Raw genomic sequence first — 25,227 nt, 5'->3', positions numbered from 1 at the left:
ACTGTCCATCCTTTACCTTAACAGTGTGTGCGGGTGAGATAAGAGGCAGAAAGAGAGAGAGTGAGAGGCCATGACAGTCACAGGGAGTGAGCCAGACAGAGGATTAGGAAAAGATTGGAGAGACAGAGAGGCAGAGACAAGAATGAGCAAGGATTGAGAGAGAGAGATAGGAGAATGTAAGACAGTGAAAGAGAGAGGGGGAAAGAGAAATAAAGGAAGAGGAAAGGGAGAATAAGACTAGAAATTGAAAAAGATGGACAAGGAGATAGGGAGAAGTACAAGATATACAGGCAGATAAAACGATAAAGATAAAGGAATAAAAAAACAGTAAATGAGAGAGTTCAAAATTCAAAAGGAAGGATTATCAAAAGGTTCGATCTATTTGAGAATTCACCAGCTACAAAGGAACTTTGAGAAGCTCCAAGAAAGTACTGATTGGAATGAAAGATGATATCGAGCAGTGTTCAGCCGTGCAAAGCTAAAAAATCAAGCTCCATCTGGCTAGTTATTGAATGTTTGCTTAAAGCTGCAATGCATGCCCGGTGAATTTTAGGTCATTAACCCACAGAGGTTCCCTTTGTAAATTCATTGTAGTTTCCACACAGCTCTCCTATTTGGAAAGTGAGGGAGGAAGAATTATCACCTCAGAGATTCAACCCATGGAGAGAAAAAAGAAATAATGATCACCAAAGAAAGAGAAATGGAGAGACAGAGATTAAAGTGTGTCTTGCCTGCCTGAAGATGGCATAGAGAGCGGCGGAGAGAGCGAGAGTGTGGGAGCGCACAAGTGAGTGGGAGAGACCAAGTGAGCGTGAAAGAAAGCGCAAGAGAGGGAACAAGAGAGAGCAAGAGAGGCAGTGAGAGAGTGAGCGAGCACAAGAGAGCGAGAGAGAGAACGAAAAAGAGCAAGGGAGACAGCAAGAGCAAGCGAGAACTAGAGTGGGAGAGAGAATAAGGAAGAGAGCGAGTGCGTGCATGGGAGAGAGAGGGACAGCATGAGTGAGAAGGTGTGAGGGGGAGTGTGAGAGAGGGCTAGAATGAACAAGAGACTGGAGAAAAGAGAGGCAGTGAGGGTGAGCAATGGGAGAAAGGGAAAGGGCGAGAGGCAGAAACAGGAGGAAGAGACTGTGGAAGGAAAAAATCTGGGGGGGAAGAATAAGAAAGCAGACAGAGAAGAGAAGATAGGAAGAGGCAAAGAGAGACAAGGGAAAGAGGGAGAAGGGGAGAGAGAGTAAATGGGGAAGAAGTGGAGAGACAAAAAGAGGGAGGCAAAGAAGGAGAAAGGGAGACAAAGGATGAGAGAGGGAGATTTTGGGAAGAGAGAAAAAGGGGAAAAGGAAAGAAAAGATCAGGGAGAAAGACTAGGGCCTGAAATAGAAATTAATGGACACACAAGCTGAAGAGAGCTGAGGAATATAGTGAGTAATCGAAGTGGTGTGAGATCCTTCAGTCTATCTGCATCAATTAGGGCTGATTAGGGCTTTCCCCCACTGAATCCAGGCCAGGTTCAAAATTAAATTTGCCTTTTATACATAGATTTAGAAGTGGTAAACACTGTGTGACTCTTAAATTTATCGATAAAATTAAAATCGCTTTACATCAGCCAATTATAAACGGCGTTTCAGTGCTATTAATTTGAAACTGCTGTCTAAAGCTCAGCACCACATCAAACACTTTAAACTTTTCCACTCGAGTGTTATTTTTATTTGTTGACAGGTTCTGATGAAGTGCCACCGCCCTCCCTTTCCTCTGAAAAGTTGAGGTCATCCAAAACTCTGTTGCCCAAATCCTAACTCACACCAAGTTCCGTTTACCCATCACACCGGTGCTCGCTGACCTATGTTGGTTCCTGGTTGAGCCACACCTCAATTTTAAAATTCTCATCCTCGTTTTCAAATCCCTGCCATGGCCTCGTTCCTCCCTAACCTTTGTAACCCCCTCTAACCCTCCAAGATACCTGCGTCTCTTCAATTCTGGTCTCTTCAGCACTACCCCCTCCGATTTTACTCGCTCCACCATTGGTGGCCATGCTTTCAGCTGCCTGAGCACTAAAACTCTGGCACTCCTTTCCTGAACATCGCCTTTCTTTCCTCCTTTAAGCTGCTCCTCAAACCTTGCCTCTTTAACCAAGCTCTTGGTCTTTGGCACTTTATGTGGCTCTGTGCCAAATTTTCCTTTATCATGCTCCAGTGCAGTACCTTGGGACATTTTATGGTGAAGAAGTTATATGAATTTAAGTTGCTGTTGTTGATCATGACTAACAGTTTCCCTTCCTGATCCATACTTTCCTTGAAGTGATTTCACGATTTCCTGTCAGGGATTGAGAGTCTAAGAGGCAACAAAACTGCGTGGCAAAGAGGAAGATATTAAGAAAGTAGTAATAGTGGAACATACTGCAGTCTATCAGGACCAATTAGGACTAATGGTTTGCTCCTTGCTTTCCCCCACTGAATCCAGGCACTGACCCAGACAAGATTTACAAGTGCAGAATGGCAGATGAAATTCAATATAGATTAAGTGCTCATTGGAGGAAATAATGGCAATGTCGGAGCTCTTTATCCAACTGCACACACACACACACGCACACAGCGATTCTCCACAGCAGCTGCACAATTCGCAATTTCTGCCTTTACCCCGCAATAAATGGAACCAAACTAGATAAAGAAGGGGCTGAAAGAGAACATAAGAATACAAGAAATAGGAGCAAGATTTGCCATTCAGCCCATCCAGTCCACTCCGCCATTCAGTGAGATTATGGCCGATATTCTCCTTCAACACCTGCACTATCCCCGTATCCCTTGTGTTTTTAATATGTAGGAATCTATCGATCTCATTCTTGAACATACTCAATGACTGAACCTCCACAGTCCTCTGGGGTAGAGAATTCCAAAGATTCGCCACCCTTTTGAATGAAGAAATTCCTCCTCAACTCAGTCCTAAATGACCGGTCCCTTACTCTAAGACTTTGCCCCCTGGTTTTAGACCCCCCTCAGCCAGGGGAAACATCCTTCTTGCATCTACCATGTCGAGCCCTGTAAGAATTTTGTATGTTTGAATGAGATCATTTCTCATTCTTCTAAACTCCCGAGAATGAAGGCCCAGTCTATTTAATTTTTCCTCATAGGACAATCCCTCCAGCCCAGGGATTAGTTTGGTGAACATTCCCTGCACTCCCTCTATGGCAAGTATACCTTTCCTTAGGTAAGATGACCAAAACTGCACACAATGCTCCAAGGCTCTATATAATTGCAGTAAGACATCTTTACTCCTGTACTCAAATCCTCTTGTAAGAAAGGCCAATGGTTTGCCTTCTTAATTGCTTGCTATACCTGCATGTTAGCTTTCAGTGACTCATGAACAAGGACACCCAAGTCCCTTTGGAGTTCAACACTTCCCAGCCTCTCACCATTGAAGAAATACTCTATTTATGTTTATCCTTCCGAAGTGGTTAACCTCACCATTTCTCCACATTGTATTCCACCTGCCAAATATGGTTCTCTAAGCCTCTTCAAATCCCCTTGAAGTGTCTTTGCATCCTCCTCACAACTCACACTTCCACCTAGTTTGTCATCTGCAAACATGGAAATATTACATTTAATCCACACATCCAAATCATTGATATATATTATGAATAGCTGGGGCCCAAGCACTGATCCTTGCAGCCCCCCACTAGTCACATGCCAATCTGAAGATGATGACCCATTTATTCCTACACTCTGTTTATTTGAATAGAAACAATGTGCAGGGGTCTGGGGAAAAGGCAGGGCAATGGCACTAGGTCATAATGCTCATTTGGAGAGCCGGTGCAGACACGGTGGGCAGGATGGCCTCCTTCTGTACCGTTAAAATCCTGTGATTCTGTGAACCAGTTCTCAATCCATGCCAGTATATCCCCCCCACCGCTATCCCACATGCTCTAATTTTGTTTAATAACTTCTTGTGTGGGACCTTATCGAAAGCTTTCTGAAAATCTAAATATACACATCCACCAGTTCTCCCTTATCTATTCTGCTAGTTACATCCTCAAAAAGCTCCAACAGGTTTGTTAAACATGGTTTCCCTTTCATAAATCCATGTTGCCTCTGCCCGATCCTACCATTATTTTCTAAGTGTCCTGTTATCACATCCTTTACTATAGATTCTAACATTTCCCCTACCACTGATGTCAGAAGACGACACTGCAGAAGAGAACAGGTTAACCTAGAGCACTCATTCAAGTTAAACTACCATGTGCAGGACAAGGGGCCCTAGATACAGTTAGAATGTAAGTCAAGTACTGATGGCAGGAAGCATTTCTTCAGGCCGAGTGATCAATCTCTGGAGTGCTGGTCCAAAAACATCAACTCTCAGATGGACAGGGAAGATTCCACTGCAATATTTGAAGACAATTACTTGCCTAGCTAACACTCTTCCCACAGCCAACATTTCCAAAAACATTAACTGCTTACTGTTAGTGGGAACGTGCCATAACACGTTGGTTACTATACATTTGCCTATATAACAATAGTGGCTGCAGTTGAGAATTAATTCATCAGATGGGAAACATTTTGGAATGTTCTGAGGGTGTGATGAGGTATTATATAAATTATTTATCTTTTATATCTGCAATCCTAGACACTCTGCTAATATATCCTCTCAGACTCTGCCTTTGAAGACTGAAAAGCTAACCGCTCCTCATAAGGAGTTCCCCTGAAGCCAAGAACCAGCAAGTGGCTGTTCTCCATTTATCAGAGGTTATAGAAAACTAGGTCTACCAGGTCATCAGGCTGTCTATAATCTGCTTGGGAATCCATTCATTCACTCGAAACTAAAAAGTCCAGAAAGTTCATCGAGCCCTTTCTGGATCCATGTTGATGGCTATTTACTACAACACAGAGTCCTCAGGTTTATTCCTGATCATTAATTCTATTTTATCGGGTACTGATGTCTGCAGCCGTCTATTTCTTCTTAAAACCTTTGTTTGAATGCAAGCTCTACTATAGCTGGTTTCTAATCCAGTAGAGTCCCCTCAACACTCATCAAATTTCTCATGGTGATCATCAGAACTTCACAAATCTCATCCTAATTCTTTTATTCATCTCGAAGGATTTGTTCATCTTAAGCCCCTTTAGCTTGACTAGCACCTCATTGATGGGGGTGTTATCAAAGCTACTTAGATTATCTAAATTAATGATGGGGATGCTACTAAGTGAATACTTGAAGGAAATAATCAATAAGTACTTTAACTATTCTATGCCTTGTCCTTAGCTTCAGTCCTGTTAGCATCCTCTAATGTTTTGAACACATCTCTAACAGCATTCACATTTGAAAATAGCTCTTGACAATTTTGTTTTTGGTTTGGTTTAACATCTCCAGACACGCTCCTTTCAAATTCCTCTTTGCCCCTTTTAGCCATGTTGCAGGAGCTATCCGTACCCATCCGAATGGTTTCTCTTGCCTTACCCGGGAGATTTGAGAGCTTGTTTTACATTAAACTGCGTTGGCGATTCAATTAGAATCGTACTCGCTGTGTCTTGCTGATGCCGTTACGTTTACCATCCTCTGGGTAAAGTAACTAAACCATTTTCTGTCGAATTGCTCTCCTTCCTCATTCGCACCAACTTAGCAAAACTTAGAAAACCAGCAAGAGAGTTGATGCAGCACTCAAAAAGCTGACAACACAAAAGCAGCTCGAGTAGACTGTTCCTTCCACTTCCTGGGCCCTAAGCTCTGGAATTCCCACCCTAAACCTCTCAACTCCCTTCTTTCAGGATGCTCCTTAAAACCAACCTGTTTGACCAAGCTTTTTGTCGCCTGGCCAAATATCACCTTATGTGGCTCAATGTCAAATTTTGTTTGATAACACTGTCTTGGGACTCTTCATTATGTTCAAGGTCTTCAAAAAATGGAAGCTGTTGTTGAATCTGGCTGCTTTTGTAGTTGTTTCCTTCTGGTGCCAGCCCACAATAACCACATTCATTAAATTCAATTTGCCAACTTGATGGGGCTTGAACTCACAACCTTCGGTTTACTAGTTCACCAGTATGAGCAATGTGTTACCGTACCTATTACACTCAAAATATTTGTTCACACCAAAGTTAATATGCAAAGTAGAAGCTTGTGCCTGTGACAAGAGCAAAGTCGGGCAGAATCATCCCTGATTTGCACTAAGTGCGGCAGCGGGCGGGAAAAAGGACATTTTACACACCAGCCACAAAGGCGGCTTCACACGCTGAATTGTCCCGATCCCGCCTCGTTAATCATGCATTCCCAGGAAACATGCCCTTTCGATGGTGGGCGGGCTCTCATTTGCCCACCACGCCATCACGTCGCTGCTTCCTCATGCCGGGTGCCATATTTAAAGTGCAGCCGCACACATGCCTCTCAGTGCTTCCAGCCCAGGACTGCTGCACAGAAGACATGGCCTGAAAGGCAAGAAGACTGCAGTTCCCCAAATCAGTGACGCATCCCTGGGACGCCTTTTGGATGATGTGGAGGCATCACGTCCTCTACCCCCGCTCTGGCTGCAGGAGGTTCAGCAATCTCACCACTCCGGCTTGGTAGGTGATGGCAGTGGTGATCAGTGCCAATGCAACACAGAAGATGCTGGCCATCCAATGCAGATAGAGGATGAATGATTTCATCCGTGCTGCCAGGGTATGGCAACCATCCCATCACTCTAAACTCACGCACATTCACTGGCATTTCACTCACTGCCAGCTCAAGGGACATCACCACTCACTCTCTCACACATACCCTCACATCTCCATCTGGCTACATCTCCTCTGGAGGCTGCCTCCTCAGTCCTCATCACCTTGAGGCCACTTACACAGATCAACATATGCCCCCACAAAACCCCTGGGATACCCTCCTTCCCCAGTAATGCGCTAGCCCTGCAGCCTCTTCCCTTGCCTGAGGCCATCTCTTCCCCTTCCCCAAGCAAGCCCTAGCCCTGCAGCCATTGAAAAACCACACCCGCCTTACGGCTGGTCTGGTAAATAGAGACCTGCCTGTGAACCCCCCCAAAAGTGATGGGGTGCTGCCTGCGAAGCCTGGCGCTGATGGCCACAAGTGCAGCCCGAAGCGAGGTGGGCAAACAAACCTCAAAGTCCCAAGCGAAGTGCAGCTTTGCCAGGTGCATGTCGCTTATGTACAGTCGTGAAACACATCGGCGAGCAAGCACACCGACGTGCTCAGATGATCCAGTGTTGGGGTGGGGGGAGAATGATTCCAGCAAGCAGTGCAGATGTATTACAATGAAGTTCCCATTGCCCGACAGTGGGAAACACAGCCGGCCATTAACAGGCAGAGCGAAGGATTGTAAACTGGTTTCACAATGTCGTCAAACCGACTTTTGGCCTTCTCGCCATATTGTCCACTCACGCTGCCCAAATACGCCTGACGCCAGCGGGCACGGAGAATGCTGTCCATTATTTCCATGGACACGGTGCAGTTTGATCCCATATTTGTTTCCCCGAATTTAACCAGTATTTCTAAGGTAGATATCTGAAGAAAGAAGTCAAACAAAAGTCAAGGGTGTTCCTCGGACCCTTTCTGAACCAATGTCGATGGCTACTTACTATGAGACTGCTATAGAGCCCTCTACCCGACCAACACAGAGAGAGGGAGAAAGAAAGAGAGTGGGAAAGGGGTTTGGGATTGTTGTTATTGAGTTTAGGCCTGTGATGTCTAACCTGTATGCTGAGTAATATGCCTTCAGAGTCATTCCATTTCTCATCAACAGCAATGTTAACAGAAACATTTTATATGTATTTATTTCCACACCTCCAACAATTAGGATGTCACCGGTTAAGGATATAGAACAGAATGCGCATAAACACCAATTTGAAAAAAGGAATAATTGTTCAACATGAGGACTCGTTTTTTTTTTAAAAACAGGATACTGAGTGGGATGGCTGTGAAAAAAAATTATATTCTCAAGGGATTGACACAAGCTTACACGCTAAGGCAACACTCGCAAGTCGTTAGGTCACTGCATCAGATAAAGTACTCTTTGTGTTTAACACCTCCCACTCCAGCAGTATTCTGGTGGTGTTCTGAAAATACCCGAGTCCTATTATCTACTGCTTGTAACAAATCCTGCAGGAAGTTTCTCGGTCTTTGCTGCAAATTAATTTGACCAGAAGTTAATGGGTTGCAGCTGTTGCATCTAAAATTTAGAGTATGTCTCGTTAAAGGGAAAGTGTGCTCCAATAAATTGCTCCTTTTTTAAAAAAAAATCATTTTCAGGATGTGGGTGGTGCCCCACAAGGCCCATCACAATTGCCACCCCTCCCCCCCGGAGAAGGTTTTGTTGAGCCGAGTCCTTAAACCCTTGCAATCCATGTGGTGTAGGTACACCCACAGTGCTGTTAGGAAGGGAGTTCCAGGATTTGACTCGGTGACAGTGAAGGAACGGAGATATATTTCCGGGTCAGGATGGTGAATGACTTGGAGGGGAACTTGCAGGTGGTGGTGTTCCCATCTACCTGCTGCCCTTGACCTTCTAGGTAGTAAAGGTCGTGGCTCTGGAAAGCGTTGTCAAAGGAGCCTTGGCGAGTTGCTGCAGTGCATCTTGTAGGTGGTACACACTGCTGCTACTGTGCGTCAGTGGTGGAGGAAGTGAATGTTAAGCTAGCTTATGGTCTGCTAATCAGGCAGGCTGTTTTGTAAAATGTTTGGCCTTCAACTATCATAACTAACTTCTTATGTGAGACTTTATCAAAAGCTTTCTGAAAATCCAAATACACCACATCCACTGGTTCTCCATTATCTATTCTTCTAGTTACGTCCTCAAAGAACTCCAGTAGGTTGTCAAACATGATTTCCCTTTCATAAATCCATGTTGACTTTGTCTAATGCCATTGATATTTTCTAAGTGCCCGGTTATCACATCCTTGAAGATGGACTGCATGGATTTACTCACTCACAGCCGATAACTGAAGTTAGCTGGACAATCCAGGAACATGTCTGAGATGGCTTTGTGGCAAGGTATGGGAGCTCATGTTAAGAAAGAAACTACATTTCTTTTCCAAGGCAAAGGGATGTTTAAAATTAACCATTTATTTTTCCCAACCATAAAGGGCAAGATTGTGCTGTAACCCATGCTTCTGGGCACATGCTGGCATGGCCATAATAACTTTGCCCAATATACTTTTAAAAATTCCCAGATACTTTCTCCTTTTTTGCATCCTGATCTATTGGTCCTGTTCGGCCACCATCAAGTTGCAAGTCTTTTGCCCAATTATTCGTTGCATACATGAAACACGAATGCTCAAATGTTTCTGCAAGCAAAGCAATACGTGGCTTGTAGTTTAGCCAGTCAGAAATTGAGAGAGCCCAGTATAGTTGAGCGTTAAATTTAACAGCTCCTTTGCTTAGAGTCAAGATATGCCTCGAAGAAAAAGTCAAACAACGTGGTGTGCAAGCAACAGGAGGCCACTGTACTTGTGCAGCAACATTGGCCTCAAATTCCAACTTGTAATGCATCAGCTGAAATGTCTATTGGTTTTCAAGGTTCAAAGAGTTTCTGGATCAGCTCCTGGATGAGTTTTCCTCGTTTTCCTGCCTGTGATTCCAGTTCCATCGACCGGACTTTTCCAATGGTCCCTTAGGGGAGATCGCTTTACTAAAACACTTGGTGTGATTTTATCCAGGTCACATGTGGGAATTCTACAGCCTTCCCTGCACTGTGGATTCGGAACAAGTTCAATATTTGAGACACGCGCATTCACTCTAATGCTAACCATCACTTAACGCCAGTACAATGGCTCCAAATACACATTTGTCAGCATTAAGCTTTAGATTGATTCTTCTTGTAGCTTCAAATACTTTCCAAAGTCTGTCACGTTACTCTTCTAAAAAAAAAGTGATCTGTTAACAAATTTGCATGATCAATGCTCTCACAAAATGAATCTTTCTCCCATAGATTTCCAAAGCAAATGGAACATCCAAAAGAGAAGCCATAAGAATCTGTACCTTCCACAAACAGTATTGAATATGCAAATCTTGGAAGTTCCTTCATTCATTTTGAGCTGCCAGGGATCTCATTACACACTATACTGGTTCAGCTTTTACTTTGGCAAATGTTTGTTTTGTTGAGTCTGTGTGGTTGGCTATCCAAAACACAGGAGTCTCCAACTCACTTAATTTCCCTAGCAGGAAGCGTCCAAAGGGCACTGCACCACTTTCACTTGATCTTGTATTGCTTCTGATGCCCTGTGCTTTGTCAGAGATCAGATCCTGGTCCCTCAGCAGCTCAATGCTGTAGAATGACATCTGGTATCCCAGGCATCTGCCCCTCATTACCTGACTTACCAAACACATAGGTCTTACTGAAGTTACGTGTTTTTTTTGCTTTACGCATGTGCTGCATTTTTCTCTAAAGACATAAAACAGACAAGTCCGTTCCACCCCTAGCCCACCAGCCCATCCCACTCCAAAACTCTCAGAGTTTCTCCTCATAACTAGGCTCCAAGCGCTACAATATCCTCAATGAAAACAGTAAATGCTGGAAATATTCAACACGACACGCAGCAGATATAGAGAGAGAAAAACAGGTACCAAGTTAGGGCTATCTGTACCTTGCTCGTCCTGCTTTCAACCCTTAATTAGCACATTCCTTTGGATAATATCACCACCTTCAACACCTCTTTGTCCTTTTGTCTGTGACATCTTTTGGTTATCTCCACCTATCACTGGCCCTCTATCCAGCTCTACCTGTCCCAACAACCTCCCCCCCCCCCACCCCCCGCCCCTTAAACCAGCTTATATTTCACCCCTTTTCTATTTTTCCTTAGTTCTGTTGAAGACTCGAAACGTTAACTGTGCTCCTCTCCACAGATGCTGCCAGACCTGCTGAGTTTTTCCCGGTATTTTTGTTTTTGCTTTGGATTTCCAGCATCCGCAGTTTTTTTGCTTTTACCAAGTTAGAAATCGGTTTTGATTTGGTTTCTCGTCTCTTAAGGGGAGGGAGTGATGCACACGATGTTGCAACTCTGCATGCTAGCTTCTTTCCAGTGCAGAAATTTTTATGCTTTCGTAAATTGGAAATGACCTCTGCTGACTCATAATCAGATGTCCCTGGCCTGCTTAATAGCTTGATTAGCTGCATCAACAGATGAATGCTCTATAAAATGCCACAAATACTTAACCCTCTCCACTTTTATTGACTGGCACCCCTTGAGCATGTGGCTGATTTTTATGCTCCCTTTACCGGCATGCCTTGCAGTTCATGAATTTGCTTTACTAATGCGCGCAAAAAAACTGAGGTGGAAAATTGAAAGGCAATCACTCCCGCTACAAGTTGCCGCATAAACAGCATACCTGATCCTCACTCAACAAGGAGCATGGCAATAGGGTTTGTGTTTCGTACCCATACGACACCATTTTACCTCTGCACAAAATGGAGTCAGCAGCCAGCTCGCCCTGACAGGTAGGGGACCTACCTAAAATGTGGAAGACACAGCCCAATGAGGTTATTGGCGCTATAACACTGGAACAAGAGGAGGTCATTTAGCCCCTCCAGGCTGCTCCACCCAATTCCATGAGATCATGGCTGATCTGTGACCTAACTCCACATATCTGCCTTCACCCTACATCATTGAGTTTTTTGTTAGTCAAAAGTATTATCAATCTCAGTTTTAAGATTAACAATTGACCTAGCATCAAGCGCCTTTTGTGGAAGAGAGTTCCGAATTTCTACCAACCTTTGTGCATAGAAGGGCTTCCTAACTTCACTTAGAGTCTGGCTCTAATTTTTAGGTTATGCCTCTAGTCCTAATGTCACTAGCCAGCAGAAGTATTTTGTCTCTGTCTGCGCTATCTGTTTCCCCTTAATATCTTGGCAACTTTGATCAAATCACCATTCACCTTCTAAATTCCAGGAAATACAATCCTTTGTGCAATCATTCCTCGTAATTTAAATCTTAGAGTCCATGTTTCATTCTGGTGAAGCTTATTCAATTCCCAATACAATTCCCACTCCAGCTCACCAACAATGACCTCATTCCCTAAACCTCAATCTCTTAGTTTAGGGTGGGTTACAGATCCAAAATATTAAAATAAGGCTCCGGGGTTAAATTGGCCCAGGGAGTTACATTGAAACCTTCAAAGGGGCGTTGTGTGTCCAAATATGTCCAAAGTTAAAATTAGGCCAACAGTGAGGCACTAAAGGTATGGGGAAGGTAGGAGCGGCTGCACATTAAAACATAGCTTGGCATACTCACTCGAATTTTAATAATTCTTGTTTTAGCTCCACAGCTTTTCTTCAGTAACATCTTCTAAGAAAAATAAAATCAGATATTAAAAATTGAGTTTAAGAAAACCCACCTAGATCATTTTCAGAGATACAGAGCATAGGCCAGCACAGAATGGCAAAATGCCAGACAGTAGAGCACATCATAATACTGTGTTACATGCTGTATACTGCTGCATGTGGTACAATAAGAACATTAAGGAGCAGTAAACAGAATTAAGGAAAGAACTTGCCTTTCTGAAGCACCTTTCGCAGCCTCATGATGTTGCAATGTGCTTTACAGACTATAAAGTACATCTGAAGTGTAGTCACTGTTGTCTTGTAGGAAACATGACAGCCAATTTGAACGCAGCAAGATCCCACAAACAGCAAAGTGATAATGGCCAGATAATCTGTTCTAGCAATGCTTCTTAAGGGATAAAAATTAGCCAAGACACAAGGGAGACATGGTGCCAAGGGATCTTGATCTAAGAGAGCAGATGGGGCCTGAGTTTAATATCTCAACCAAAAAACTTGGTGGTCCCTGGTGAAGCCGCACCTAGAGCACTACGTACAGTTTTGGTCTCCTTACTTAAGGAGGGAGATACTTGCATTGGAAGCAGTTCAGAGAAGGTTCACTCGGCTGAATCCTGGGACAAGCGGCTGGTCTTTTGAGGAAAGGCTAAGCAGACTGGGCCTCTACTCTATGGAGTTTAGAAGAATGAGAGGTGATCTTACTGAACCATTTAAGTCCTGGAAAATTAAATCAGAATGGAAAAAATAGGGACAAAAACAGAAAATGCTGGAAAAACTCTGCAGGTCTAACAGCATCTGTGAAAAGAAAGACAGAGTTAACGTTTTGAGTCCGCGTGACTTCTTCAGAGCTCTGAAGAGTCATACAGACTCGAAACGTTAACTCTGTCTTTCTCTCCACAGATACTATCAGACCTGCTGAGTTTTTCCAGCATTTGCCGATTTTGTTTCAGATTTCTAGCTTCTGCAGTATTTTGCTTTTATCTGGGAAAAATAGGGGGCTGAGTAGAGCCAAGAAAGGTAAGCAGACAAGTGGAGGAAGAGACCTATATGTAAAGGCAGTTTTATGGTGCCCTCAAGCATTGTACTGCTCTTATAGCTCCAGATGTCCATCCATGGCCTTCCTGGCTGTGAAATATTGACCAATAAAAATCCTTATCCAGGAGTTCTGATGAAACGTCATCAATTTGCAATGTCAACCCTGTTTCTCTCTCTCTCCACAGATGCTTCCAAACCTTTGAGTATTTCCAGCCTTTTCTGTTTATATTTTAGCTTTCCAACATCTGCAGTATTCTGCTTTCGTTCTTACTCTTGTCTCTCGCTGTGAAGGAAAGGTAGGCAATGGGAATGCTGTTAGGTGGCAGGGCGGCTCTCCCAGCTTGTGTACAGATAGTCAAAGGCAACTACCTAATGGAAGGTGTTATTTTCCTCTTCCTCTGTAAACATCACAATGGGACGATTGAAATCATTGTGGTGCCTGGTGAGACAACACCTAAAGTGCTGTGTGTATTTGTGGTCACCTGACTTAAGGGGGGGATATATTTGCATTGGAAGCAGTTCAGAGGAATTTCACTGAGCTGAATCCTGGGATGAGGGGTTTTGTCTTATGAAGAATGTTTGAGCAGGTTGGGCCCATACTCATTGGAGTTTAGAAGAATGAGAGGTGATCTTATTGAAACATCTAAGACTCTGAGGTGGCTTGACAGGGTAGATGCTGACAGAATGTTTCCCCTCGTGGGGGAATCTAGGAGCAGAGGGTACCGTTTCAAAATAAGGTGTTTCCAATTTATGACAGAGACGGGGAGGAATTTCTTCTCTCAGAGGGTCGTGAGTGCTTGGGATTCTCATCCACAGAGAGCAGAGGAGGCTGGGTCATTGAAGGCTGAGTTAAGACAAATGTTTTGTCCACAAGGGAATCAAGGGTTACGGGGGTCAGGCAGGAAAGTGGGGTTTAGGCCATAATCAGATCAGCCGTAATCTTGTCAATTGGCGGAGTAGGATCAAACGGCCTATTCCAGCTCCAGTTTCTTATGCTCTTATGATAGGAATTGCAGACGCAGGCATGTCCCCTCAGTCCCTCGTGTGACATCCCTGAGAGTGACTCAAGATATAGGTTGGACTGCAGCCCTCAATAGGGGTATCAGTGAGTGATGCAGGACGTCACATCGTGATCAGCATGTTGCCAACAAAAAGATGGCTGAGGGCAGCACCTTTAAGGAGTGGCTCATCTCTGCATTGGGAAGCTACCAGTGATCAGGAAGAACGAGATAAAATTGGAATCATACATTTAAAGTGCAGAAGGAAACCGCTTGGCCCCTATAATGCCTATGCTGTCTCTTTGAGAGAGCTAACCAGTTATTCCCCTACTCTTTCTGCATAGCCCTGCAGGTTTTTCCTTTTCAAATCTTTATCTAGTTCCCTTTTGGAAAGTTATTACTGAATCTGCTTCCACCACCTTTTCAGATGGTGCACACCAGATCATGACAACTCATTGTTTATAAAAAAGGAATTCTCCTCACCTCCTCCCTGGTACTTTCGCCAATTATATTTAACCTGTGGAACGAAAGGGCTTCTTCATCAAAAGCCAAGTGCAATGGAATCAATGAGTCGGCCCCGACTTAAGAAACATGTCAGTACCAAATATTCCACAAAATTTAATATTGGGAAGCACTAGTGCCTTCAACAGAACACAGGGTATGGCCTCATCCTTTTCTAACTTTCCTCTCACTCCTCTGTCTCTTAAAAAAAAGTATCCTGGACAAAATGCTCTCATTAATTCACTCATGCAACACACAGGTTTGGGGGCTTCAAGAAAACTGAGGTGTGCTGCAGGGGAGGGGTCCTTATATTAGCAAGTATTTAAAGCTTTATCAACCCTTCAAGGAGTAAAAGGGCAGAAAGGTTGATCTAAAATCTCAAGATATCCACAGTAGAATTTTTCTCTTCCCTCTCCTATTTTGTAAATAATTGCCTCAGTATCTTTTGGGATTCTGCCACCGAATACATTGGTTAGGAGCCTCGGCCTGAATTAGCCGTCTCTCAGTTACCACGGTAACCGAATACCACAAAAGCGATCAACCCAGAAGCAGAAAATGGGTGATGAACGGGTTAAAAGGGTGAGTTTTTTTTTTAATCCTTGAGCAAAATGAAAGTGTCGGTGTTGAGACTGAAGACGGAGCCTGGCAGGGAGAATGACCCATTTCAACACAATAGAGTCTCGAGTAGTCTAGGCCTGGCTCTTTGTGCGAGGGAAAAACATCAACGTAGTGATGTCTGGTCTATTGTTGTATGTTTTCACCTTTACAGAAGTATATTTTCCATCAATTAAGATGATATTATGTGTCTGGAAGAGCGTGGACAAGAGAGGCCATCTCTCTCAGCTGCTTGTTCTACAGCTCACTTAGGATCCTGGCACCACAAAAGCTGGAAACAATATAAAAGCTGTCACAGTCAGAAACACAAGTTCTCCATGACACATTTCCAATAGTCCCTGATGTGGCTGCTCTGTGACCTGCTACCCAATCATACTGAAATCTAGGAAAGAAAGAAGAGGGGCTCCCAAGGGTTGAACCCGGCCTTGGACCTATCCTTAATCCCCTCCTGTTCCCTACCTACGTGTTGTCCCTCACACAACATCATCCACAGGCATGGTCAGCTTAGGCATGTACGCTAATGCTTCCAAAAGTCTACTACTCCAAAACTCCCCTTGATCTCTGCACTGCCCCTGTCTCACCAGAATGTTTGCCTTATTCGGATGAGCCACAAACCCAACATTGGAAAGGCTGAAGTCATCGTCTGCAACAAATTCCACACCAATGCCATTGATTCCAGCCCCTTCTTCAGGCGTCACACCGAAGCAGACCATTCACTATCCTGGCTCTCTATTCAACCGAGAGATTTAAATGCCACGACCAGTCCAAGGCCACTTACCTCCACCTCCGCAACACTGACCGTGCTTCCCCGACAGAAACGCTTTTTAAAAATGTATTCATTCATGGGGTGTGGGCATGGTTGGCTAGGCCAACATTTATTATCCATCCATGTGCCATTGCCGCCCACAGACTCAATGAGTGCTATGGTCTTTTTAATATCCTCCTTTCCTCCCAAAACTGCACTGTATGCAATCTGTCCCCCACTGTGTCCCATTTGACTATCGCCCCTGTCCTAGTATTGCCAACCCTCCAGGATTGCCCTGGAGTCTTCAGGAACTGAAGGTCAATCTCCAGGACACTGCTGTGTGCAACCCTGGTGAAAAATCATAAGGACATTAAAAAAGATTGGGGTTTATTTTTTGGTCATTTTCTTTGATTTGAACATTTCCCTTTAACTGGGTATAAAAATATTGAAAATGGGAAATAAAAGCTGTTCAGCTGACGGTCATGCGTCATCCAATTAGGTAATGAGTCTTTTTGCTTTCCCATTGGCGTAAGAAGGCAGCACGTCTCAAGGATGGATGTGTTGGTCGACTAATGGCTGGAGCATGGGGGCAGGTTGTAACAAAACCTCCAGGAATACATTTAATCGCAGTTGGCAACCCTACCCTGTCGTGGCTGACTGAAATAAGCATATCCTAAATGACAAAGTTCTTGAAATCTAGGGGGTGCTGATTTTAAGGGTTGGGGGTGCAGCGAAAAGGATCATAATGGGATTCTGAGTTTTACACATTAGGGGAAGTGAATGTGCAAAATAAGGAAGTGAAGCTGAATTTGTACATCACATTGGTTAAACCCAAAATAGAGCACTGCGTGCAGTTCTGGGGTCGCCATTATAGGAAGGAATGGTGCTGTGGAAAGGGTACAGCAAAGGCTTACAAGAATGTTACCAGCAATGAGGAGGTGACAGTTATAAAGAGAGACTTAAACACTCGAGGCTATTTTCACTGGGACAGACGGATGGGGTGAGGGGAGCAGGGGAAATTCCTAAAATATAAGCTAAAAATGGCAAATATTTTGAGAGGGCAAAAATACTGAATGTAAAATTGTTTCCACTAGTTGGAAAATCAGTAACAAGGGGACTTAAAGTGAGCGTTAGAACACAGGAGCAAATATGAAAAAAAATTCCATGGGTAAGGTTAGGGGGAATATTAGGACATGGTATGTTTTACCATAGCTATGGGTATAAGAAATAGGTGCAGGAGTAGGCCACTCGGCCCATGGAGCCTGCACTTATCCTGTCCTAGATGGTGTTATGCTTCTTGAGTGCTGTTGGAGCTGCACCCATCCAGGCGAGTGGAGAGTATTCCATCACACTCCCGACTTGTGCCATGTAGATGGTGAACAAGCTTTGGAGAGTCAGGAGGTGAGTTACTCTCCACAGAATACCTGGCTTCTGACATGATTTTTTTTTTATTCATTCATGGGATGTGGGCGTCGCTGGCTGGGCCAGCATTTATTGCCCATGCCTAGTTGCCCTTGAGAAGGTGGTGGTGAGCTGCCTTTTTGAACCGCTGCAGTCCCTGTGGTGTAGGTACACCCACAGTGCTGTTAGGAAGGGAGTTCCAGGATTTTGACCCAGCAACAGTGAAAGAACAGCGATATATTTCCAAGTCAGAGTGGTGAGTGAATTGAAGGGGAACTTCCAGGTGGTGGTGTTCCCATCTATCTGCTGCCCATGTCCTTCTAGATGGTAGTGGTTGTGGGTTTGGAAGGTGCTGTCGAAGGAGCCTTGGTGAATTCCTGCAGTACATCTTGTAAATGGTACACACTGCTGCTACTGTGCATCGGTGGTGGAGGGAGTGAATGTTTGTGGATATGGAGCCAACGAAGCGAGCTTGTTTGTCTTTTGACTGTTTCCAGCTTTTTGAGTGTTGTTGGAGCTGCACTCATCCAGGCAAGTGGGGAGTATTCCATTACACTCCTGACTTGCGCCTTGTAGATGGTGGACAGGGAGTCAGGAGGTGAGTTACACAGTATTTATATAGCTAGTCCAGTTCAGTTTCTGGTCAATGGTAACCCCCAGAATGTTGATCGTGGGGAATTCAGTGATGGTAATGCCATTGAACGTCAAGGAGCGATGGTTGGATTCTCTCTTGTTGGAGATAGTCATTGCCTGACACTTGTGTGGCGTGAATGTTACTTGCCACTTGTCAGCCTAAGCCTGGATATTGTCCAGGTCTTGCTGCATATGGACATAGGCTGCTTCACTATCTGAGGAGTCACAAATGGTGCTGAACATTGTGCAATCATCAGCGAACATCCCCACTTCTGACCTTATGATGCAAAGAAGGTCATTGATGAAGCAGCTGAAGATGGCTGGGCCGAGGACACTACCCTGAGGAACTCCTGTAGTGATGTCCTGGAGCTGAGGTGACTGACCTCCAACAGCCACAATCATCTTCTTTTACACTAGGTATGACTCCAAGCAGCGGAGAATTTTCCCCGATTCCCATTGACTCCAGTTTTGCTAGGGCTCCTTGATGCCACATTTGGTCAAATGCCTTGATGTCACGAGCAGTCACTCTCATCTCACCTTTGGAGTTCAGCTCCTTTGTACAGTTGATCTTTAAATTTCATTTAAACTGCACTCGCTTGCCAGGCTCAGCACAGTGCAAAGGAGAGACTCATAATCCAGATTTCCTCCTCTTTGATATTGCCCAGGCATAGAACATTAAAATCAAAAGTCCAAGATGGAAATCACCTAACCATTTTGCCTTGAGGCTCTGAGCAACATTGACACAATCCTGGAAGTAGATTGTCTATCCTATTTTTTCATGGGCTGGGGATAGCAGAAAGGACTAAGTTAAAGGAAGAAAAGTACATCTGGTTGCATGTGTTTCAATCCCACTGCTTAATTACAATATCTAGCCTAGCCAGGGGTCTATTAATTCATAACAAGGTCCCAGAAAAACAATAACATGTTTCACTTATTGAAAAACAAATGATGAAGAATTGGAAGGAAAAAAAAAGGCATTAATTTCAAGTCTCATCAACTCAACTTAAGGCCAACCCAGTCTGACAGGGCTGCAGATCCGTACGTCTTGAACTAGTTAACGGCAGCGTGCCTCCAAGCAGGGAGAACAATGGGGCAGAGGGGACGTCTGATGCAGCAGATGACAGGAGCACAAGGAGAGGGAGGAGGGGGGGTGCTGTGTTGGGGGCAGGGAGAGGGGTTGGCGTGAGGAGGGGCTTCGTGTCTGAGTAAAGTTCAACCGCACGGAAGCAGCAGTGGTTAGGTGTGGGTGGCCGAGAGCGGTGGGGTGGAGAGTGGGAGTTTATTCTGGGGCATGGAACAATAGGAATTGTGTCTTTGCCGCCCTATCATCAGCTAAGACATCTGCTCTCGAGCTATTTGTCCTCTCTCTCTCTCTTTCTCTCTCACTCAATCTCAGACTTTACCCCCTTTCTAATCAGCAGTGGTCTGAAGGGCCTTGCACTTCAGCAGTAATCCTTCTGAGCTGTAGCTGAATATAATAGCTGCTCTGTGACTCGACAGCCTGCACAGAATGCAGCCAAACCATGTAAAGAAGCAGGAGCGACTATGTTAATCTGTATAATCTACACGTTAAAACTCTTAATTCTGTCTCTCAGCCTTCCATTTCAAACAAACTCAAGACAAAAGGTGCAGCAAACACTTAAGACATATAAACACTTTGCAAATCCCAACAGAGGAGCCTAGTGTCTGTAGACTGACCGAGTGACAGTACATGTTAGATCCCTTGAGAAATGTATTAAACTGAGTTTGCATATTTGTCTTTTATTATACCTTTCCCTCTCCCCACACCCCAACCCCACTCTATCCCTGTCCCAAAAGGCACTGACTCCTTGCGGAGTTACTGTTTCAAAGGCAGTGGGGTTTACACTCCGTTACTTTGCCCAAAAGTGGCCATTATTTACATATATGCCTCAACCCTGATGCCAAAAGTTTTCTCCTGCAATAATTCTCACCCAACGTCCGGCAAGGGTGGCTGGGTGACTATCGGGAGTTTCCCCTTCCTAACCCCAGGGACATCTCAGCTAACCTTAGCACACATTCCTATTAAGTCAGCACAGATCCTGATCTCAGCATTGAAACACTTCCACTCCAGTTTACTTATTGCCTGGTTACAAAACAGCGGGATGACCCCGCCACCCCCACCCCATAACCCTTTCTGCATCCGTTAACTCTGGGGAATTCGAGTCTTTACATCACTGCACTCAATGGAATTTCTCTCCCTGATTTGGGGAGATTCTCGCCAGGCTATAATTCCTCCTGTACACAACCGTTATTCACCAGTCTCACGAAAGGCCTCAAGTCTAGTAGCAGAATTCTCTTTGTTTCTCCCCCAAGGCCACCTGGAAGAGGAATGGGAAAGGTGATCCGACCTGGATTAGCCAGCGTTCCCTCCCTGTTGCGGCGAATGGGGAACAAGGGAATGCAGTTAAGGATTGGGGTTAACCCAGTTTTCTTGCATCCAGCAACACTTGGCTTGGTCTACAGGTGAGAGCAAAGCTGGACAACAAAGAAGTCCCATCAAAACTTGCGTTGCCCCTTTCTTGAACCAAGGACATCCCAAGTGCTTTACAGCCAACGAAGTGCCTTTTTAAAGTGTAGTCATGGTTCCAATAGGAAGCGCAGCAGGCCGTTTGCACACAGCAAGCTCCCACAAAGAGCAATGTGATAACGATCAAATAATCTGTTTTCCTGATGTTGGTTGAAGGATTGATATTGGTCAGAGACTCCACTGTGCAGAAGCTTACCTGCAATGAAAGGTGCATAACTTCCACTGAGCTCCCCTGCACCATCTTCAAAATAGCTCCACAAGATCTTTTACATCCACCCAATAGGGCAGATGGGCCCTCGAGGTTACCGCCATTTAACGGTGTAGACTTAGACGTGTCCATGGTAAGGGAATGGAGGGGGGAAGGTTGACGTAAGCGTGCAATTTGAAACTATTTGAGTGGGTTACTACAGCAGGAGGTGAAAAGTCAAGCATGTATTTTCATATTCAATAACGTAAGCACCAAAGATAAACGAGCTGTTCAGAGAGATCGAACAAGCAGCATCTTTGAGAGGTTAAAGTCCTTGATCCAAAGGGGTTCAGTGTGTCGCAGATGGTCCATCACTGTGGAAGGAGACTAGCTGCTCTGCATGTTTATTCATCAAGCCCTCTAACAGGCCTTTGTGGCCACAGGATTAGATGCTCAATCCCTGCAAATAGGGATTTGCTGTTCTCAAGTACATGTCCAATCCTTGTAAACAGGGATGCTATTCTGGAATTAGGATCCCAATCCCTGTAAACAGGCTAAGGGAGTTAGCATCTTCAAATCCTGTTTTACAAGGAACTCCCTCCCTAACAGCATTGTGGGTGTGCCCACACCCAAGGGACTGCAGTGCTCAAGAAGGTGGCTCACCACCACCACCTCAAGGGCAATTAGTTTCAGGCAATCAAGTTCGGTCTTGCCAGCAACACCCATATCCCCAGAATGTTTTTTTAAACCATGTTGCTAACATGAAGTGATATCATCTACATTAGGCGGAATATAGTATAATAGGGTGCATGGCCAAACTTGACACTCCTAGTGTCTCGCCCTCAAACAAAAAGGGACAGACAATTCCAATCCCCTCCCCCAGCTGCAACACAACAGGTTGGCAAAACACAGGAACTCACCCAAACAAACCAGGACCCAGACACTTGAGAACTGAGCCCTTAATCTGCAGACTGGATGATGATGAAAACAGCATCTGTTTGAAACAATCATTAAGTATCCACAGGACTCTCCGGCCCCGACACCACAACAATAGAGCTCTTGTGTCAGGGCCACAGTAACACGCTTGCAGTGCTTTTTTTTAAGCTGGTGACAGTGCACAATGGGCTCTTGAGACAGGGGCACATTCGCAATGTTGCTTTAACCTCGCCTTACTGTCCTAAAAGGATCTAGTTTTGTGAGAAGTGCCTATACTTCATACACACTCGTCAATCAGGACTCCAAAAGGGACCTATGGTAAAGAAGAATGTGCATTTATATAGCACTTTTTCACTATTTCAGGACATTGCAAAGCGTTTAACAGACAATGAAGTACTTTTGAAAAGCAGTCACTGTTGTAATGTAGGAAGTGTGGCCACCAATTTGTACAAAGTGAGCTCTCACAAACAACAATATGACAATCACCAAATAAGCTTTTTTTTTTAAAATAAATTGACTTGTTCGAGGGATAAATATTGGCCCGGACATCAGGGAGAACTCCCTTGCTCTTTGTTGAAATGGTGCCATTTTACTTCCAGCTAAGAGAGCAGACAGGGCCTCGGCTTAATGTCTCATCTGAAAGGTGGTCCCTCCTGGAGCAGCAATCCCTCCAGTCAGCATTGGAGTCTAGATTTTGTGCACAAGTCTCTGCAGCAGGACTTGAACCCACAACTTCTTGACTCAAAAACAAGTGTGTTACCAGCTGAGAAATCACAGAAAATTTACAACACAGGAGGCCATTCGGCCCAGTGTGTCGATGCCGGTCATCAAAGAGCCACCCAGCCTAAGCTCCAGCCTCCGGCACTAGGTCCATAGACCTGCAAGTCACCATAAGTAAACATGAAGCCAGAGGTACAACAGGGCAAAGTTTGATCCACAGACTATGAGCCAAGGTCAAAAGCTTTGCTGCCGCCCTCGTAACGCATCTGTGCAGGTTGCTGTGGATCGCCCAGTGTATTCCTGGACTTGTTCTTCCCTCCAGTAGAATTCAATCCAGGGCACCTGTGCTTTAAAGCAGTCAAAACAACAAAGGATGTCTTCACCATCTTCCTATTTCAGAAATATAGGAACAGGAGGAGGCCATACAGCACAACAAGCCTGACCCACCATCAAATAAGATCATGGCTGGTGTGTGACCTAACTCCAAACACCCATCTTTGCCCCATCACCATTAATGCCTTTGGTTAACAGAAATCTATCAACCTTAAGAGCTAAAATAGTTTCCAAATTTCACTCCTGAAAGATCTGGCTCTAAATTTTGGACTGTGTTGCCAGGCCCAGACTCCCCAACCAGCAGAAATATTGGGTTAGGGTCCCCATGGACACACGAGACCAAAAGTAGGTCCCGAGCGCACACTTACAGGCAATGCAGCCAACAGCACAATCTTTCTGGGGGCAGCCTCCTCACTGGCCACCTCCGCGCTCAGCATCCTATTAAGAATAGCGGGCGGGCTTTTGATGCTGCCTGCCCAGAGCTCCAGCAGCTCTGGAGTCTCAGCAGGTCACTGGAGGGGTTGGGAGCTGCTAAGACAGACCAGAGGCTGAATGTGCCCGAGCTTGGAGGGGCTCTCAGAGGCACATATTTAAAGTTACAATGATTAAGGATGAAACGGGTAGGCCCCTTGAAGTGGAGGGGAAACTCCTCTGGGTGGATCATTTGGGCCCGTGCGTGTGGCCACTCTTGATGGCGGCCCCCTCTTTCAGGGGTGGCTCCAGTGCCACCCCCACCTCCCACCAGCCCAGGGAAGGCGTCTCCATGGCTTCCACATAGGGTGGGGAAGTGCTGCCATTTTATCCGCAAGATTGGGCCTAGATAGGTCCAAAAATCACATTAATTGGCTGCTTGCCTCTTTGCTGCAGGCATTTAATCCGGTTCCCCAACCACCCATAGAAAACTTCCCTGGAGACTTCCCCACCCCACAGACTCCAAGCCAGCCATCGCAGGGTTAGGAAAATTCAGCCCAGCTTCTTTCCATCTATCCTGTCTATTTTCCTTAAGTTCTTGAAAACTTATCAAATCACCCCTTCACCTTCTGAGCTGCGGGGAATACAACCCAGGTTTGTATTATCTCTCCTTGTAATTTAACCCTTGGAAATCGAGGCATCATTGCCTCCAAGACCAATTTATTCATCCAAAGGTGCAGAGTCCAGAACTGCTCGCAGTACCCCAGGGCTTTGTACAGCTGAAGCATGACCACAACCAGCAAAGGAGAACGAACGACAATGTTTTCAAAAACAACACGATGCGCTGGCTTCACTTGACCCTGGTTAGGATTCTAGCCCATCTCACCAACGACTGCACAAGAAAGGGTGCTGTGAGTGAAGTAGAATATGTAAATTCAGATCAAATCCCTCCACAAACGATTCAGTATTGTCGCTTAATAGCCAGGAAAAAGCTCCTTGTTCAACTGGCCTTAGCAACTCACTTGGCTAACTTGAGCTGCCATGGTGCTAATCCCCCCCTCACTCAATGGTAAACTCATTCACAAGAAGACAGATCCAACAGCTCATCGAAAATTTTGATGGCTCACTCACAGGCAGCTCATATGTTTAGCAGGGAACCTGCGCATGGAAAGCCAGGGACAGAACAATAAATGAAGACTTGAGAATTGCAAGCCAATCTGTTCTTCTGAACAATTCCAGATTAGAGTCCAATGTTCATTTGTCTTCTTGCCAGTTTTCTCTGCTTTCCTGATGGCGTTGGCTTCTGGTGAGGGTTTGGTTCCACAGATGTCAAGCGTCCTTCGCTTGTTGGAGGTCAATCATCTCAGTCCCAGGACATCACTGCAGGAGGTCTTCAGGGTCTTGCCTGAGGCTCAGCAATCTTCAGCTGTTTCATCAGTGACATTTCCTCCACCATAAGTTCAGAAGTGAGGATGTTCATTGATGATTGCACAATGTTCAGCACCGTTCATGACTCCTCAGATACTGAAGCAGTCCATGTCCAAATGCAGCAAGACCTGAACAATATCCAGGCTTGCGCTGACAAGTGGCAAGTAATATTCGCACCACACAAGTGCCAGGCAATGACCATCTCCAACAAGAGAGAATCCAACCATCGCCCCTTGATGTCCAATGGCATTACCATCACTGAATCCCCCACTGTCAACATCCTGGGGATTACCATTGACCGGAACCTGAACTGGACTAGCCATCTAAATACTGTGGCTAAAAGAGCAGGTCACAGGCTAGGAATCGTGCGATGAGTAACTCATCTCATGATTCCCAAAACCTGTCCACCATCTACAAGGTTCAAGTCAGGAGTGCGATGGAATATTCCCCATTTTCCTGGATGAGTGCAGCGCCAACAACACTCAA

The 25,227-nt window shown here is 45.0% G+C and overlaps 1 protein-coding gene across 4 annotated transcripts in view; it reads right to left on the bottom strand.

Annotated features, from left to right (window-relative positions):
- LOC144680376 (uncharacterized) overlaps positions 1-25,227 on the bottom strand; it is a 99,796-nt gene that overhangs the window by 13,338 nt on the left and 61,231 nt on the right. For 2 of the 4 annotated variants that reach the window (XR_013576555.1, XM_078541340.1), the window contains exon 4: positions 12,207-12,260. The exons of 1 other annotated variant lie outside the window; for it this stretch is intronic. Coding sequence is in view for 2 of the 3 variants with exons in the window: in XM_078541340.1 (XP_078397466.1) it covers positions 12,207-12,260 (54 nt within the window). In the remaining variant the exon portion in view is untranslated. The remainder of the gene's footprint in view (positions 1-12,206; positions 12,261-25,227) is intronic. One more of the 4 variants, XM_078541341.1, reaches the window with a different exon arrangement.

Source organism: Cetorhinus maximus, chromosome 5 (genome assembly GCF_964194155.1).
Source record: "Cetorhinus maximus chromosome 5, sCetMax3.hap1.1, whole genome shotgun sequence".
Lineage (NCBI taxonomy): Eukaryota > Metazoa > Chordata > Chondrichthyes > Lamniformes > Cetorhinidae > Cetorhinus > Cetorhinus maximus.
Note: the sequence above shows the minus strand (reverse complement) of the source record. Positions and strands in the feature narration are given on the sequence as shown.